The sequence below is a fragment of the Dermacentor andersoni genome, chromosome 4, assembly GCF_023375885.2.
Source record: "Dermacentor andersoni chromosome 4, qqDerAnde1_hic_scaffold, whole genome shotgun sequence".
In the NCBI taxonomy this organism is placed as follows: domain Eukaryota; kingdom Metazoa; phylum Arthropoda; class Arachnida; order Ixodida; family Ixodidae; genus Dermacentor; species Dermacentor andersoni.
In genome coordinates, this window is record NC_092817.1 from 12,520,459 (window position 1) to 12,535,871 (window position 15,413).

The 15,413-nt window shown below is 42.1% G+C and overlaps 2 protein-coding genes across 5 annotated transcripts in view; one reads left to right on the plus strand and one right to left on the minus strand.

The window, feature by feature from the left end:
* Window positions 1-2,444, plus strand: part of LOC126535967 (uncharacterized) — a 58,218-nt gene extending 55,774 nt beyond the window's left edge. For both annotated transcript variants that reach the window (XM_055073393.2, XM_050182847.3), the window contains one exon: window positions 449-2,444. In XM_055073393.2, the coding sequence (XP_054929368.2) occupies window positions 449-1,170 (722 nt within the window). In that variant the 3' untranslated portion in view covers window positions 1,171-2,444. The remainder of the gene's footprint in view (window positions 1-448) is intronic.
* Window positions 1,928-14,800, minus strand: LOC126535980 (uncharacterized). Of its 3 annotated transcripts, none has more exons than XM_055073395.2 (7): window positions 14,613-14,800; window positions 14,094-14,167; window positions 13,170-13,196; window positions 11,693-11,823; window positions 10,699-10,783; window positions 8,374-8,585; window positions 1,928-4,779 (listed from the first exon to the last, which is right to left on the minus strand). In XM_055073395.2, exons 2-7 carry the CDS (start codon window positions 14,163-14,165, stop codon window positions 4,686-4,688), a joined length of 621 nt encoding a protein of 206 aa, XP_054929370.1. In that variant the 5' UTR covers window positions 14,166-14,167; window positions 14,613-14,800; the 3' UTR covers window positions 1,928-4,685. The 3 variants fall into 3 exon arrangements, with proteins under 3 accessions (XP_054929370.1, XP_050038823.1, XP_054929369.1); XM_050182866.3 differs by having other exon boundaries at window positions 11,693-11,889; window positions 14,613-14,799; XM_055073394.2 differs by having other exon boundaries at window positions 11,693-11,889; window positions 14,708-14,780.
* Between the last annotated feature and the right edge of the window lie 613 nt (window positions 14,801-15,413).

Sequence of the window (15,413 nt, forward strand, 5' to 3'; positions counted from 1 at the left end):
CCCCTAGTCTACCAACAGGTGACATAAATGTGAGACAAATATGGTACCAACTTTGCATTCTCAAAACAGCTGTCCTGACTTCACAGGCTTGGAAATTACATGCCTAGGCTAATTATTTGGTATTAAAGAAAAGGATATTTTCAAACACTAATATGAAGTTCCACTTTAGGCAAGGTGATTACATTTTCGTTATTCTTTTACAGCAGACATTTATTATGGCTTTCAGACGTTTTGTAGTTATGTTATACTTAGAATCAATATTTTTTATTATATAATTGCTTGTATTGTTTCTTTTAGTCTTGGGGAGTGATTAGTGTCATGGTGTAGTGGAAATTCCTGTATATCATGTTGGTGAGAAGCTAAGGATTGTGCATTTGCATGCTTCACTGAGTTTACCTTCATGTGCTGTTTTGAGAGCTGGTGGCTCATCTTGCTGTGGCTTTTACAGTTCCTGACCCTGACGCAACCCGCCAGAACAGTGAGAGTGAGTGCAGGGAACGGCGTGCTAGTGATGAGACTGCTAAACCTGTGCAACAAGAGGTGCCTGTCACTTCGGGTCCTGAAGACCATTGCCCCGTAGTCAACGGAACCAAGCAAGACACAAAGGCAGATCAGGCTGCTACAGACAAGCCCCATCCAAACAGCAGTCTCTCTCGCAGCCTTGAGCATGCACATGGTGTCAAGTCCACTGCGCGTCAGTGCACTATTGCAGATAACACTGCAGATGTTTCTCAAGAAACGCTACTGCATCGCTGTAATGGCAACAGGCCTCTCGATAGCAGTCCTTCCCATAGCCTGGAATGCGACATAAATTATTTTTCAGCTGAACGACCCAATGGAAGTTGTATGTTCCGAGCTTCACAGGGGACATTAATGGAGCATTGTAGTGTCAGTGCACACATAACTGATGACTTGCGAGATAAGCCATTGATCCGGAGCAGCAGCCAGTCTTTATCACCTCTTCGTCCAGTACACTGTCCCAGTGTGCTTGCTGAAAGCAAGGAAGTTACAGGACAGGACCACAATGCCAGCACCATCATGACAGCTGCCAACGTTAAAAATGGAATGCCAAAGTGCTCAAATGCATGGGGAAGCCGGCCGGTAAATGACAAGTCAGAAAACACCTCTTTTCGGCCAGCAGACATGCAGGTCTTGAAGGACTCGGCCTAAACTGAGACTATCATCTCAATGCATTGTTGCACAATACATTCTTCTCTTCCCCGTTGTCACCTGTCGGCAATGATCTACAACACGCGCATCACACATACTAGTCCAGAATGCGTTTATGTCACCAACCACATGTTTGTTTTGCTATATTTAACAGCTCGAATCGTGATGAGCCACATTTTCAGCCATTTTCATGGCACATTGTCTATAGCATTATACTATTCCTTTTTTGTTCAAATCAATGAGCAAGCTTCTCCACAGGCATAATGCAGTATGCCATTTTGATTGACTTTGGGACAAGTAGTTGCAACATTATCATCTCTTTGCCATTATGGTCCATGGTTAAGGTTAGAAGCAGTATTTTGGTGTCTTTTAGTACTACTACCACTGATAGTTAAGCTGCTGCACAAAGAAATGAAACATGAACAGATGGGACTGAGAGAAGTTGTACCTGTTGATGTCTCACTTCTCACATTATCATTCTTTGCATAGGTACATATTTTTCAATTTCGAACAAAAGAGCCGATGACAGGTTTCCTTGCTACAGTCAAACTTCAACATAAGGAATCATTGGACCAAACAAAGTAAACTAAAAGAAAATTTATCACCCATGTTAGTGTATAACCAATATAGATTTATAACAAATGTTTTTATGTCGAATGTGACCACGTCATGAAAAGGTTCAACTGTATTTCCTACATATTAACACAGTGTTTTATTAACATCAATAAGTAAATTATTCGACAGAGTGCATGACGAGTTCAGGATGCCAAATTCTAGCTTTATTTCTCGAGATTGTATTTTTTTTTTCTTACGTACACTAAATAAGGTCAGCTGCAATATAATGTAACTCCTATTTGCATTTGTAAGTAAGCTAGTACTGCCGCTGGTTCATTTGTGAAGACTGCACCCGTGTCACAATTTAAAAATCAAACAAAAACAAGAAAGACGTCTTGTACCACTGAGCCTACTAAGTAGTTAATACAGTTCAGCAGCACAATCAACACTGAGTTTTGTACAGTTTGGAGGGGAGCAGTAAAAAGTCTCTCCTCTAAAACTGCTGATCTGAATTATATACAAATCTTTTCTACTACACGACTTTGTGTCAGCTTTGTCAAGTGCCTCATCCAAGGAAGCAATTCCACGTAGCCAATTGACGTGTGAACTGCAGGACCGCAACTCAAAGTGATCAAGTGCTGTGAACCAGAAGATACTTTCAAGAGACTCTTGTGTGTGCTGCAAACCGTGCCTAAATAAACATCACTGTACTTGCTGAACTATCCTCAAATTACTGATATTGGATACGGCATCCTACGAAACCAACAGCCAATTTCATCTCTGTGTTTCCGCAACCACTTGTTCTTTTTTTTTACCATGGCTCCACTTTATGAACTCAAACATCAATGCCTCAGCCTGTTGCACCATGCTCCTTAAGCAGCAGAAGACGCAAATCAAAATGAGACTAATTGTACAACATTCTATGGGGAAGGCAGTGTACAGCCTGCCACTGTTGGTTTTTGCTTGACCTTTAACTGCAGCTCCTTTGCCACTGCTTTTGAAGTCTTGAGGATTACTGCATTTACAAGCTCCAGAGCACACAGGATCTGCTACTTGTGAAGCCATGGTAGAACTGAATTAGCACAGCGGTTGTACCATGCTCAAGAGCACACACAACATAACTGCGAAGTGACAAATGCCACCCAGAACCTTCAGATAAGGGTTGGCTGTCTACTGGGACCACATAATCAGCACTCGATCTCAGACTGCAATAATGAAGCATTTTTAACAACAGCGTTCTGTGCCACAAATAAAGTAAGTAAAGCCCATTTCAAGAAGCAAACAGTGCAAGTGAAAGCCTGGCACTTCACAAGTAGGTGGGGACTGGCAACTTCTTTCACCATCATTCCCACAAGAATGCACAGTAGTTTGGTCAGAGAAGAAGCTCTTTAAGAAATTGTAGATGCCCAGGAAGCTGCTTACCAAAAATAAACATCCAAAGAGCCATGTTGCAGCATTGCATGCACACTTTGTAATGTTCTCTTTAGAAGCAGGTTGCGAGCAAGTAATGAGTAGATGTATATTAAGGGGCCCTCCAACACTACTAAATGATGCAAGGGTATGCTCGAACTGGCTCGTAATTGCTTTTTTTTTAATGCTGTGTGAATAACCACCTAATATATTGGCAATTGGCTCTTGCAACCTAAGTATTCAACCAAGATACCCCAAAATGCCAGTGAGCAAAACTGCTTTCAACTAATTCCATCGTCCAGTCATGCATTGATGCAGACTTGCATGAACAAATCTGCAAGCCTATTGTGTGCACATAGAGGAGGTCCACATTCCATGGTTGTCTGTGGTAGCCTGCCTTGGTGTTGACAAGGCTGTTTCCATCCTTTCAATAACAACATGCACAAAATGTTAATATATTGATTATGAGTTGCAGAGGGTTTCTCTGAAAGCTTGAACAAATTTCAACTGAACACTGACTTTTTCAGAACACTAATAAAACAAAACAGCAGCAGGAACACTGAGTCCATACTTTGCCATTGCTTCTTAATGCCAATTCCTTTTATTTTACCGTGCTCATGCACCACAACATGCTCTTTCCCTGTGAAATCCATACTGACCTTAAACGACCATTGCAGTTGGCAAGATTTAGAGGCTCTGTAAACAAATGTGCGAGAAGCACTGAGAATTGCCACCCGTAAAGCAGCTTTTAGTACAGATTTTTCAGAAGCACTTTTTCCAATTGTATATGCAAGAATTTTGAAACGTAAAATAAGTGTAGCATATATCGGTATTTGAACTGTTATATAAATATGCTTCCTATGTGCTTAAATCATTTCAGGCATGCGAGACAATTTTCTCGTTCAACCACACAGTTGAGTGCAGATATTATCAATTCTTTCAAGCTAAACTTGTGCTGGGAGAGACCTTCCCCCCACTTAGACCATAATGAAGCAAGCATAACATGCCTTAACTGAAACAACTTCAGATCATAGCAAGCAGATATTACTGCTCAACTAGTTCTGAAGCGAAATTCTCTGTTCACATGTATACATTTGCGACGCTAAATGGCTTGCACAAAGCAACTGCACCAAGTCATGCCTTTGAACATGGTGTGAGCATTTTCGTTTACAACTTGTCACAATGGCTTGTTTGGCAATAAAATCATATACAACACCTCTGCCAGCATAACAATAATTGTACTGCAGTCGCCAACAAACACATACGTATGGGTGTACAAATAAAAACCAGTTCAATGCTCATTATATGAAGCTGCCAACGAAGTGTCGCATGGTTAACTTGTTGATGTGGCTCAATAGCTAAGTTCAAGTGACCAAAAACAAAGGGACTGGAATCCATGTGGGGTTGCACACATTGTCTTGCTGCTGCCATCCTCTGGCCCCGACCCGTGGCCACAGGTGCTTGTGAAAGGAGACTGGGTTGTGGATGATGTGGCTGACGGCTGTGTTGTTGTGATCCCTAATGGTTCTCTCTAGGGAAGCGTTCCTCCGTTAGAGGTTGGGCAGTATGTCTGGGTGGACGTACTTCACCAAGTCTTCTTGACTGCCTATGAACACCACCTTTTTCGCTGTGACCTCGTTGAGCCTGAAAACAAAACATGAAGGACATTTTTTATGCTTTCCATTTCTTCATGACCTTCAACTGCATTTCTGCATGTCTTCAACCTCACAGGTCCAATGAAAACAGCCTTGATTTCTTTGCTTGCAACCAGGAGCCATGAGCACAGTGACAGGCTCAACAGCATTGGGCATCAAGCTGAGCGGTATATTTCCATGTAGAGAACTGATGTATGCTGTACATGGAAAGTGATTAAGAGGCCCTGAACCACTCTATCGAAGTGGAGAAAGGCATTTGAAGTGAAAATAGGCTATTTCAAGTACTTTGCCGCTAAAAGTACTCCAACGCATTCAGCAGAAGCGGAGTTATTGGCAATCAAACAAGGCCTCCGCTGTGCTCTTGTTCCTTCAATATCTTGCACTGCAAAGGCTACGGCACAGTGGGACATGCCCACAACGCTCCGCCTTCTAAACGTCACCGTGGTGCGCAGTTCAAATTTTATTTTGGATGCTAATGTAGATGCCCCAACTTCCGCCTTTGGTGCCTACGATGCACTAGACATAAGCCAAACGCAGTTGGCCTTAGAGAGCCGCAGTGCGCTTAGCCAGTGGCTTAGCCAGTGGCACCCTGTGGCGGCCGCAGTATCTACGCCATGTAGCCCACCGCTGCTTGATGTTAGCTATCGGTCAATAGCATCCGTCTAAGGGAATGAAGAAATAGTGCATCCAATGACGAAATAGTGTGTCTAGAAGAGAGTGAGGACAGGGCCACCTGTTGAAACGAGAGCGTTTGAGAAAAAGGTGATTTCGTGATCTGCTTGAGAGCTCCATGCACTGCGTACGACAGCAAACTTTGGCTGAGGTGTTCATAGCAGCATATGCTACCCGTGGACTATTATTTCACCAAACCCGAGGTGTGGTTCAGGGCCCCTTTAACTCTTTTCGTACTGCGCCCATTGGGCATCGTTATCCAGCTAACGATGGTTTGAAAGCCTGCTTTTGAGACCTTCTGCACCACTCACGGTTACACTGCGCTATCGCATGTGAAGGAGGAGGAGAACTATATCGTTTTCTCAGCAGTTCGATTTTTTCTTTCTGCCAGGCAGTAATATTTAAATGCGCTCCGAAGTTTTGCAATTGTCAATGTAGAAATAAAAAATAACCGCCTCCGGGAGCGGCGCGTGCGCTTCGAAAGATCGCAGATCTCGTGATTCTGCTGCGTCTGCATCTGATTTTATCGATGGATTGAGCAGCAGTGAATCTGAGGATGCTGCCTTTTCGCCAGACTTTGACTCTGAGTGCGACGACATCGCAAACAAGCCTGGAACATTGGAGGCCGCAGCCCGGCACGCGCAACTGTAGTGCTTGCAGTTAAATTTTTGTAGTGGAATAACTGTTCAATGAAAAATTGCAATTTTTTTCGGAGATAGTGCCTATTAGATGGCAGTACATTTCTTATATCTCATAATTTTTGTTGCTTAATTTTCTTAGTAGATACAAGCGTGTCTTTACAAATCTGGCAATTTATATTTTTTTACGACATACATCTTGTTCATAAAACTTCTATGCGTGAAAAGCGCATTCATTCTGCTTTTTGTTTACGTATTACATAAAATATTAAGTGCTGTAGTTTTCTCAGAAAAAAAAAAATCTGGCTTAACCTACAAAAAACACCTATTTTCCCCATGGTAGGGAAAGAGTTAAGAGAAAGCTTTAGCTCAAGGGCTCCCATCTCAATACATGGGAAAGGAGAAATAATTTCTCTTGCCAACTACTGCGCCAAATTTAGTAAAGTTTGTTGCTTCGGTTGTTCTAGTGAATGTACAGAACTACAACATCTTTTTTTCGTGCAGAGTTACAGGTTTGTAAATTCCGTGCTTCTATTTTTTTTCTCAAGCTTGCCAATTTCTGGAAACTTGTAAAAAAATTTAAGCACTTAATCAAAGTTCCGCTTCCATCAGTCACTATAACTCTCCCTCTGAAATGCAGCAAATATCATTAACATAGGCCGGGTGTAATACCAGAAAAGCATATTTGCATTTTACATGTATTTCTACAGGTGGCATCAAAGTTCGGCCAGAGCTAAGGCTTCCTCTTAATACAGCCCAAAGCAGTCGTTTGTTAAACATGCACTCTGTACCTGTCATCTGCAAGCTATCACTTGCCTCTTTTTTTTTTATATTTACCTCCCTGTCCACCTACTTGTCGGTTGAAAAGCAGGTTAGAATGTGTTCTTTTGCCCGACGTCCTCTACCCTTCTTTCATTACAAATGTATCTCTTTCCAGAATCTAGCCCTGGCACATGTTTAGTCTCGTCAAGGAATGAGAAGACAATTGTGTGCCATAGCCACACATCAAGACAACATTCTTGTTTATGCAGGATGTTAGACATCCCCTCACAATAGTTCTGGACACACAATCTCTGCTGGACTGCCAGCTCTTGCAGAATTTCATGCGATTAGTGCTATAACACTTAAGCAGAAGACATTGCCAAGTAACTATACTGTAGGGTGGCAACCAGCACCACAAGATGAAAAAAAGCATGTGGTCACATGATCTAATTTTTGGGCTTTCCACACCGTATCCAGCAAGAAATATCCAATAGATTATCGTGCTCTGATGGCTCCGTGCACTTGTTCACTTGAAACGTCCAAAACTGTTTATGAGCCCTTCGAACAGAGCTCCTATAGTGCTGATCCACCACACTTTACTACAGTAGGCTTCATTTACAGATACACCAAAGCAGCTTGCCATTTGGCATTGAAATGAATTGAATACTGGGGTTTCAAAACCATGATTTGATTGTGAGGCGTACGGTAATGGGAGAGCGGATTAATTTTGACCACCAGGGACTATTTCTTGCGTCCCCAATGCCCGAGACACACGCGTTTTTGCATTTCACCTCCGTCGAAATGTGGCTGTTGAGCCCAGGATTTGATCCCATGATCTCGTGCTTAGCAGTGCAACAACACCATATCTACTAAGCCACTGCAGTGGGTCGACATTTGGCATCATGGGCCAATAAATACTGTTTAGGTGTGGACAGCATGTCTCGCAGGAAGAACTGATAATGGCTTCTAGTTTGAAGTGACAAGATGACTCGTATTTTTGTAACTAGCAAAAGTCAGGTCCTTCGGTTCCTCCTCCCCCTCCCCTTCCCTCCCTTCCTTGTTCATTTGTATTATTGGTGTCACGTGAGAGGTGGCAATGTTTAAACTTGTGCTGTTCTGGCATTGTCCTCTAACAAATTGCACGCAGCTGTTCATAGAATGCTGCCCTCACTCCACTGCGGAGTTGATTGAGCAAAGCATGACGATGTGTTCACTTGGCTTTTTCGTTCTTTTGCAACCAAGCTGACTGGGAGTCCCTCTTATCTTGCGCCTCTCGAAAACGCGCACATGACAAAATGTGTGATCACCCAGCTGTGCCGCCTTTTCACTGGGTGACATGGCCACGATTGGTCTGTTTGAGGGCAGTGTGAAAAAGAGGTTATCTGGAAGCACACACAACAGCACTTGTTGCGCTCTGTCCACACCTAAAGATGCACATCTTGCACCATGTCCGGCATGCGCCTAAGCAGTAAATGTCCGATATCTAACTGCTCAGTCAATGACGTCCTTACCAACCGCGGATGACACTCCAGCACCCCGAGAAAATTGCAGGCGAGTTGAGAATGAGACAGATGCCCAGCCGTTCAGGATAGTGCTTGCTAAGCAGCCAGATGAGGTTTTTGATAAGCGGATAGTCCATGCTGTTAAGGCCAAAATCCTTAAGATCAAAGATGATGCACAGGTTATCGACCACTTCTTCGAAGCATTTCTTGCACGCCTCCTCCTGTACACACAAAAGTTGCAAACACCAGTGTGAGCCAATGAAGCAGGAGCACTGGCACGTGTGCTCTGGTCCAGCAGAGCCTGCTAACATCTCGGGTGAAAGATACAATGGCATGCATTTTTTATTCTAACCTTTAGGAGAAGATTTATGCACATAATGCTGCTTAATTTTTTTAGAGTATTGAATGCTGGGCAAGTTGGTATTCTGTGCTGACGAGCTGTGTTTCTTGTCTCTTGTTTTTCGTGCTATTTTTTGTTAGTTCTAAGTTTTTTTAAGTTCTGCAGTGTGATTAAGTTTTGGGTTTGCGTCTTAAACACTCAGCATTGTAGTTTGCCTGGTTTGCTTGTGCTAAGTTTTAGTTGCCACCAGGCAGAAGAGTCAGACCACTTCAGCAGCTCGCTTTTCCAAACGTATGGTGAGCATATGAAGGTAGTTATTGTTTTTTCAGAAATGGGCAAGCATGGAAACTAAGCTTTTTAATAAGTGATCTTGATTGAAAAATGTGATGTCCATGCAAAATGTGAGATAAACAAACCATCAGCTGGTACAATATCTGTTTCAAGGTTGTAAGTATAAAAACGCAGGTCAATGTAATAAATATGTCATTTAACGTCCCAAAGCAGCACTGTACACAACAAATGAGATCACAATACAGGGCTTCAAATTGCTCCCTTCAGACACAAATTGATTTTATATGCTGGACAAGGGCACTGCTACAATTTGTAACAACAAACCTGCACCAACAACTTTGTCCTTAATCGATGTTCATTGTGCAGCACGTGATTTGTGACTGGCTGTGCTCTGTGTCCCTTAATCCCTTAATTAAGGGATAAGAAAAGAGCAGATTGGGTGAGGGAACAAACGCGCGTTAATGACATCTCAGTTGAAATCAAGAAAAATAAATGGGCATGGGCAGGACATGTAATGAGGAGGGAAGATAACCGATGGTCATTAAGGGTTACGGACTGGATTCCGAGGGAAGGGAAGCGTAGCAGGGGGCGACAGAAAGTTAGGTGGGCAGATGAGATTGGGAAGTTTGGAGGGTCAACATGGCCACAATTAGCACATGACCGGGGCAGTTGGAGAAGTATGGGAGAGGCCTTTGCCCTGCAGTGGGCGTAACCAGGCTGATGATGATGATGATGATGATGATGATGCTCTGTGTCTCTCCATTTTACATTTATGTCTTCCCTGTCCCCAATCTTGCTTCTTAGGCATCCCAAAAAGCAGACATCATTACAAGAAACTGACAATTGTGAATTTTTCACAATGTTTAATTGTGTCCACAAATATTGTCTCTGAACATATTTCAGGCAGGGGAAAAGTGGCTATATTACACACTATATTATGTGCAGCATGCTCAAAATCACCCAGCCAGCTTACAAATTTGTCTGGTATAAATATTTAAAAAGATGAATGAAGACAACCCATTACAAGGAAATATAGTGGCACTACCAGAAAGTGTTCAAACATCTATCTTCCAGCACCCGTTTGTTACATTTGTGCAGATTTACATTACAGGTCGATGCAGGCAACAGATTCTAAATGTGAGCAATGTATTTAATGCTTGTGATTTCAAGTAGTTGCATTGCGCAATTGTAGATGCAAGTTCTGTCCACCAGAGGCTCTTTTTGATGTGTGCTGAAATATTTGTACAGGTACATTTTTGCCTTCTCCCTCATTGACACTTGGCTTCTGTAGCAACAATTTGGTCTTGTGATTCCATGCTTCTCAATTTGTTGAGGCAGTAATCTTGCACTGTTAATGCTGCTCACTAGCACTGGCAGCTCCACATGGGAGTGGCGGCACTGGTCGCCCAGGTCGACCCCCCCTCCCCTTCCCGAGACGTGTCGGCAACAGTGTTGAGTGTGCAGCGATCCCTCCCTCTCTCTCCTCCATATCTTTATGCTTTGACGAGGGCCACCCCTGGAAGTTACCCTCAATCTACGCCAATTCATTACATGTATTATGTTCAATTACTTAGCATGCTTAACCTTTGCAATTACCTGATACTCTACAGTGACACAAACACAAGATTTGCAGGTCCCATGGCAAAAAGAGGGAAAACATTTGAGCCCATGCCCAGCTTTGGAAATAATGTATCCTTCCTTACCAAAACGTACACGATGAATCTAGTCAATTCGTCTATCTCCCGCTCTTGTACGTTATGCTTGCGGGCAGGGATATATATGACGGGCCTGTAAGTCAATGAGCAAAGGTTAATGGCAGTTAAACCTTTACTAATACTGGTGGAATCTCGGCAGTTTTAGTAACAGAACAACACCAGGTTCGTATGTCTGCACAAATAAAATATTCAATAACAAAACCCTTAACTGACACATTAACAAACAAACTGCAATAGAGTGTAAAACTGGGCGACTTAGTTGATCTTCATGGTAATAGCAGCACAAAAATAATTGCAGCACAAGACAGTGAAATACACAGGACAGGTGTTAAACTACTGTGCGTGCAAACAGACTGTTTGTATTTATTGCTTCCTGTGTGCAATAAACCAGTCAGTCATTAGTTCTGCGCTTGATCTGTGTCTTTCTCTGTCTTGTGCTGTAATTATTTTTGTGCTGCTCTTACCAATAAGAAACAAACAACCTAGGCAACATGCCTTGGCTTGTCATAAAATGCCAAAAGTGGCAGGCACCTCACGGCTTGTTTTTATTGTAAACTTTAAATTCTCACCAAGATTAAAATTCCTACTACTTTCGGGATATGTAATAATTCCTCATACCATGTATAAAGGTTAGCTTCTAAACATCAAGAGTATAATCTGCAGGGCGTTATTTATTTCAGTGTACAGTGCTTTCCTTAACAGATCAGGCTTAGTGATACCATAAGGATAACCAGGTTTTTTCGTAAGAGTTTCCTGGTGTAGCTTCATTAATGTGGCACCCGTGGCAACTTCATTTTCTGTAGCTGCTGTTAAGCAGCTCAGATAAACTTTTCAAAAAAAGAATTATGATGAAAATATTCTGTGGAACCTTGTTTGTTCAATCTAGCTACTCTAGGTACGTGGCCACAAACACAACCTTTGAGAAACAGCACATTTACTTTTACCATCACGATAGTGAAAGTAGGTTGGTGTAGTTGCATACCTGCCATAGAAGTCCCGATTGGGGAGAACCATGGCCTTCTTTGCTTCAATGTTTCTTTTGATATCCGGGTCATTTGCACTGATAGACTTGACGCCATATTCAGTACGCCACTTGTTGCACTTAAGAATTGCCTGGAATGCGGCATCGACGGTGCGAAAGGCTCTCAGAAACCTTTTGATGGAGTAGTCATTGTGATACTGCACAACAATGGAGACAACATGAATGAATCAACTTTATTTCTCGTCCGAGCAAGGGGAGACCGAGACTAAAGGCACAATGGCCTGACAGGTCTCAGATCCCACAGTTACAACAGCAGTTATAATTAGTACAAATGAATACACATAAAACACATACATTTCGCACAAGAGGGCAGAATTTCAGTAACAAAAATGATTACAATATTTGTTCATTGGAGTGAGGAAGCCGCACAACCATTCGCACAAATGCTATCTATATGAACTCTTAGGTCATATATGCATACATACACATGCAATAGAAAACAAAATATAAACATTTAGTGAAAGCAAATGTCATCGGCGAGTAATAATTCACTAAGCTCTTTTTTGTAGGAGCTTTCTGAAGCGCTAAAATTTAACAGTTCTCCTACCTTGTTTATTATTTCTATTGACTGATATATGAGTGTTTGTTTTCCATAATTTGTTGTTGTTCTCAGTAAGTGTCTGGTATTCTGAGGTAGTAGATAACAAGATATTTCATCATTGTCTGTTTTAGTGAATAATTTTCATTTATGTATGGTGACCAGAAGCTCCTTATAATATATTTTGTCTGCTCAAAGGGAGTAGTGTTGGAATTATGGAGCTGTTTCAAGGTCTACAAAATGGACATGGTAACTGCAGTATATTCAAAGGATTCGTTTCTGTAAAATAATTGACTTGTAGTTTGTTTTTGAAGTTGTTCCCTAAACTAGGTCCCCGTAGCAGAGTTTAGAGTAAACGAGAGCACTGTATAACTGTTGGTTGAGCCAAAGCGGAATCAGCTGGGTTATCTTGTTAATGATACCGACATATTTAGAAAGGTCATTGCATAGCATCCTTATATGTGAACCCTAAGATAAATGTTCATCAAACCATACACCTAAGAATTTTTGTTCTTGGAAATGGTTAATTGCCGTACCATTGAAATAAATCAGTGTGGGTGTATTGAGTACAGCTCCACACTCATCCACGGGAATTACGGTGAAGCTCTGGCAACAAATATATAGCACTGATTCTTGTGCTGAGCTTATCATTTCAGTGATATCACAAATTAGCAAGAAACTGCTACTGTCATTCCTCTGGTGCCCAGGCTGTAATGAGCTGAGCATTTTGCCTTATGCCAATTTTTACTAGCTGTACCAGTGATTGTGTGTGCATGACTTTGCAATAAAGATGTTGCATCAATGAATGGCACAAATAAGTTGCATGTATTATATATATTGCAACCGTGGCGAAAACTAAACTATTGTGAGTGCACTCACCTGCTCCGGGTCGGCATCAAATATCATCTGAAATGACACAAAAAGGTAACCATCAAATTGCCAATCACTACTAAGTGCAATAACGACCCCAGTCAAACGAAAGTTGCTCAAACTTGTTCTAAATTTCCAAATGAAATGAAATGGATATTTCCAAGTGTGTTTTGGGAACACACTTGGACCCAAGTGGTTTCTCAATTGAACTTGTTATAACCAGGATACAGAAAAAAAAAAATAGGGGGGAAAACGTTAAACCTAGATGGGCCCTAATGTTGATGTGATATGGATATACTTGAAACTCCATTCAAGAAGATTAGTCATGCACGAATACACTGGCAATTCTTTTCAATGACATAGCTGCAGCACTTCACTACAACATATTTGTCTGGTACTACATATGTAAGCAAAATGTTGATCAAGTGGTTCCAGTGGCTCATGAGAAAATGGTAAAGCTTCAAAAGAGATCCTTAACACCAAAAAAATCTAAATGCTTCTCTCCATTGATCACGCCAAAAAAAGATATTTTATTTGAAAAGTGACATTATAATTGTGCTATTATTATTAACTATTTTGTTGTTTCACAAGAGATTACTGATACGGTGGCCTGCAAGTGGGTCCAGTTGGAACCAAGTGGGATACGTTAGCTTCAATGATGTCTGATTGGAACAAACTGGACTTCTTATTATGTACAATTTAATTGCATGGAACTTGGGCCTCCAATGACGTCCATTTGGAACCAGCTGGCTCCCATTAAAAAAGAAATATATACTGAACTCAATGTTTGTGTTTGCTTTTTATTTTTTCAATGGGATATATACCGTTCTACACGTTGTTTTCAGATCGCCACCGCGAGTGCGTGCTGCATATGCATATTAGCCGGCACTTGACGGCTCGTAAATGAAAGCGGATTCAGGGTGTTCAACTCACCTTTAGTCGTTTCTTGAGCTCTTCGAAATCCTCCTCCAATACAGGCGACGGCGTTGAATCATAGTCTGCCATTGCTGTTGACACAACGATATCAAATGTCAATTGCTGCAACGTCAAACCGAAAGCAAGGCCACACGAGCTGTATGTACTAATTTCTCGCGTCATATAACACGGCTCGCCACAGATAAGAAATGGTGCGCAAACACGTATTTCGTCGCTCGCTGAATCACCAGTTCAAAAGCGAATTACAGCGCCAATAATGTCACAGCTAGCTCAAGAAGGGGCTAAAGCAACAAGTTAGTTTCACGATGCAGCAGCTGTCCGACGCAGCGCTCTGTTGATGATTTAAAGGCCTGTAAACAAATTATTATTTTTTCCCGCGACATTTAACTCCCGAGAACCCAAATCGACGCAGAAAAACTAATAATATCGAAGACTTATCAATGAAAAGATCAAACGTATGGCTTGACCAGAAAGGCGTGGGTACGATGAAGCAAGGCAAGGACCGAAAGCAATAACCTGTGATGAACGAAGCAGATGAGTAGTTTTCGGCTTCCCGTGTTACCGAGGACAAGCGTAGCCAGTGTTCTGGGCCTTAATTAAGTGATACATACACTTATCATCGTCAAACTGATAGAAAACCCGCACAGGAACCAGACGTCCGCCGCGCTTCTACGGCCGCCGCTGCTCGCCAGATGGCACTAGTAGTTCTCTAGGATGCGTTTCTGTGTTCTTCAATACGTAAAATGTAAACGTGTTTCTCAGGTACTGCAACGTCATAAATGAGAAAAAGAGGGTGCTTAGGGATCGACTAGCACATAACGCATTTTTGCAAAGTTATAATGACCTTAAAAACATGTTTGATTTACATAAGTACGAACGTTTTATTGTGTCAGTCGCAGGTATTGATTATAGATCCTCTCCATAACATTTTCCGCAGCGCAGATTAAACAGCAGTGCATGCCGAGCATCCGAACATTAGATAGGCGCCACTGAAAGCCACCTAGCGGACGCTTCCAACAGTACACGCGGGAGCAGTAGCAGACGACAACCCTTTGCAGCAAGGATGGCTGAAGTTCGCGGCTGCGATTTCTCCTTTGTTCGGGTGCCAGGCTGCTTCTTCTGCGGTGACAGCTGTAGGGAAGATGCTGACCTCTGTGCGAGCGGGTATGAACACGATGTTAACAGTGTTTGGGACAACATGGTCCACATACGTGCAAGGTGTGTCCCGCAGACAAACGCCATGAACCCCATTTACATGGAGCTCATGTTCACTAGCCGATAAATTTTGTTGAGTGATGCGATCTCTCGATGGTTTTT

Bases quoted from the DNA above. Each gene is read 5' to 3' on its own strand.
- LOC126535980 (XM_050182866.3), bottom strand. From the start codon at position 14,165: ATGGCAGACTATGATTCAACGCCGTCGCCTGTATTGGAGGAGGATTTC. The intron at 11,890-13,169 runs GTGAGTGCACTC...ATTGTTGTGCAG, and splicing joins TTGATGCCGACCCGGAGCAG to TATCACAATGACTACTCCAT. The intron at 4,780-8,373 runs GTAAGGACGTCA...TTTTGTTTTCAG, and splicing joins TGGAGTGTCATCCGCGGTTG to GCTCAACGAGGTCACAGCGA.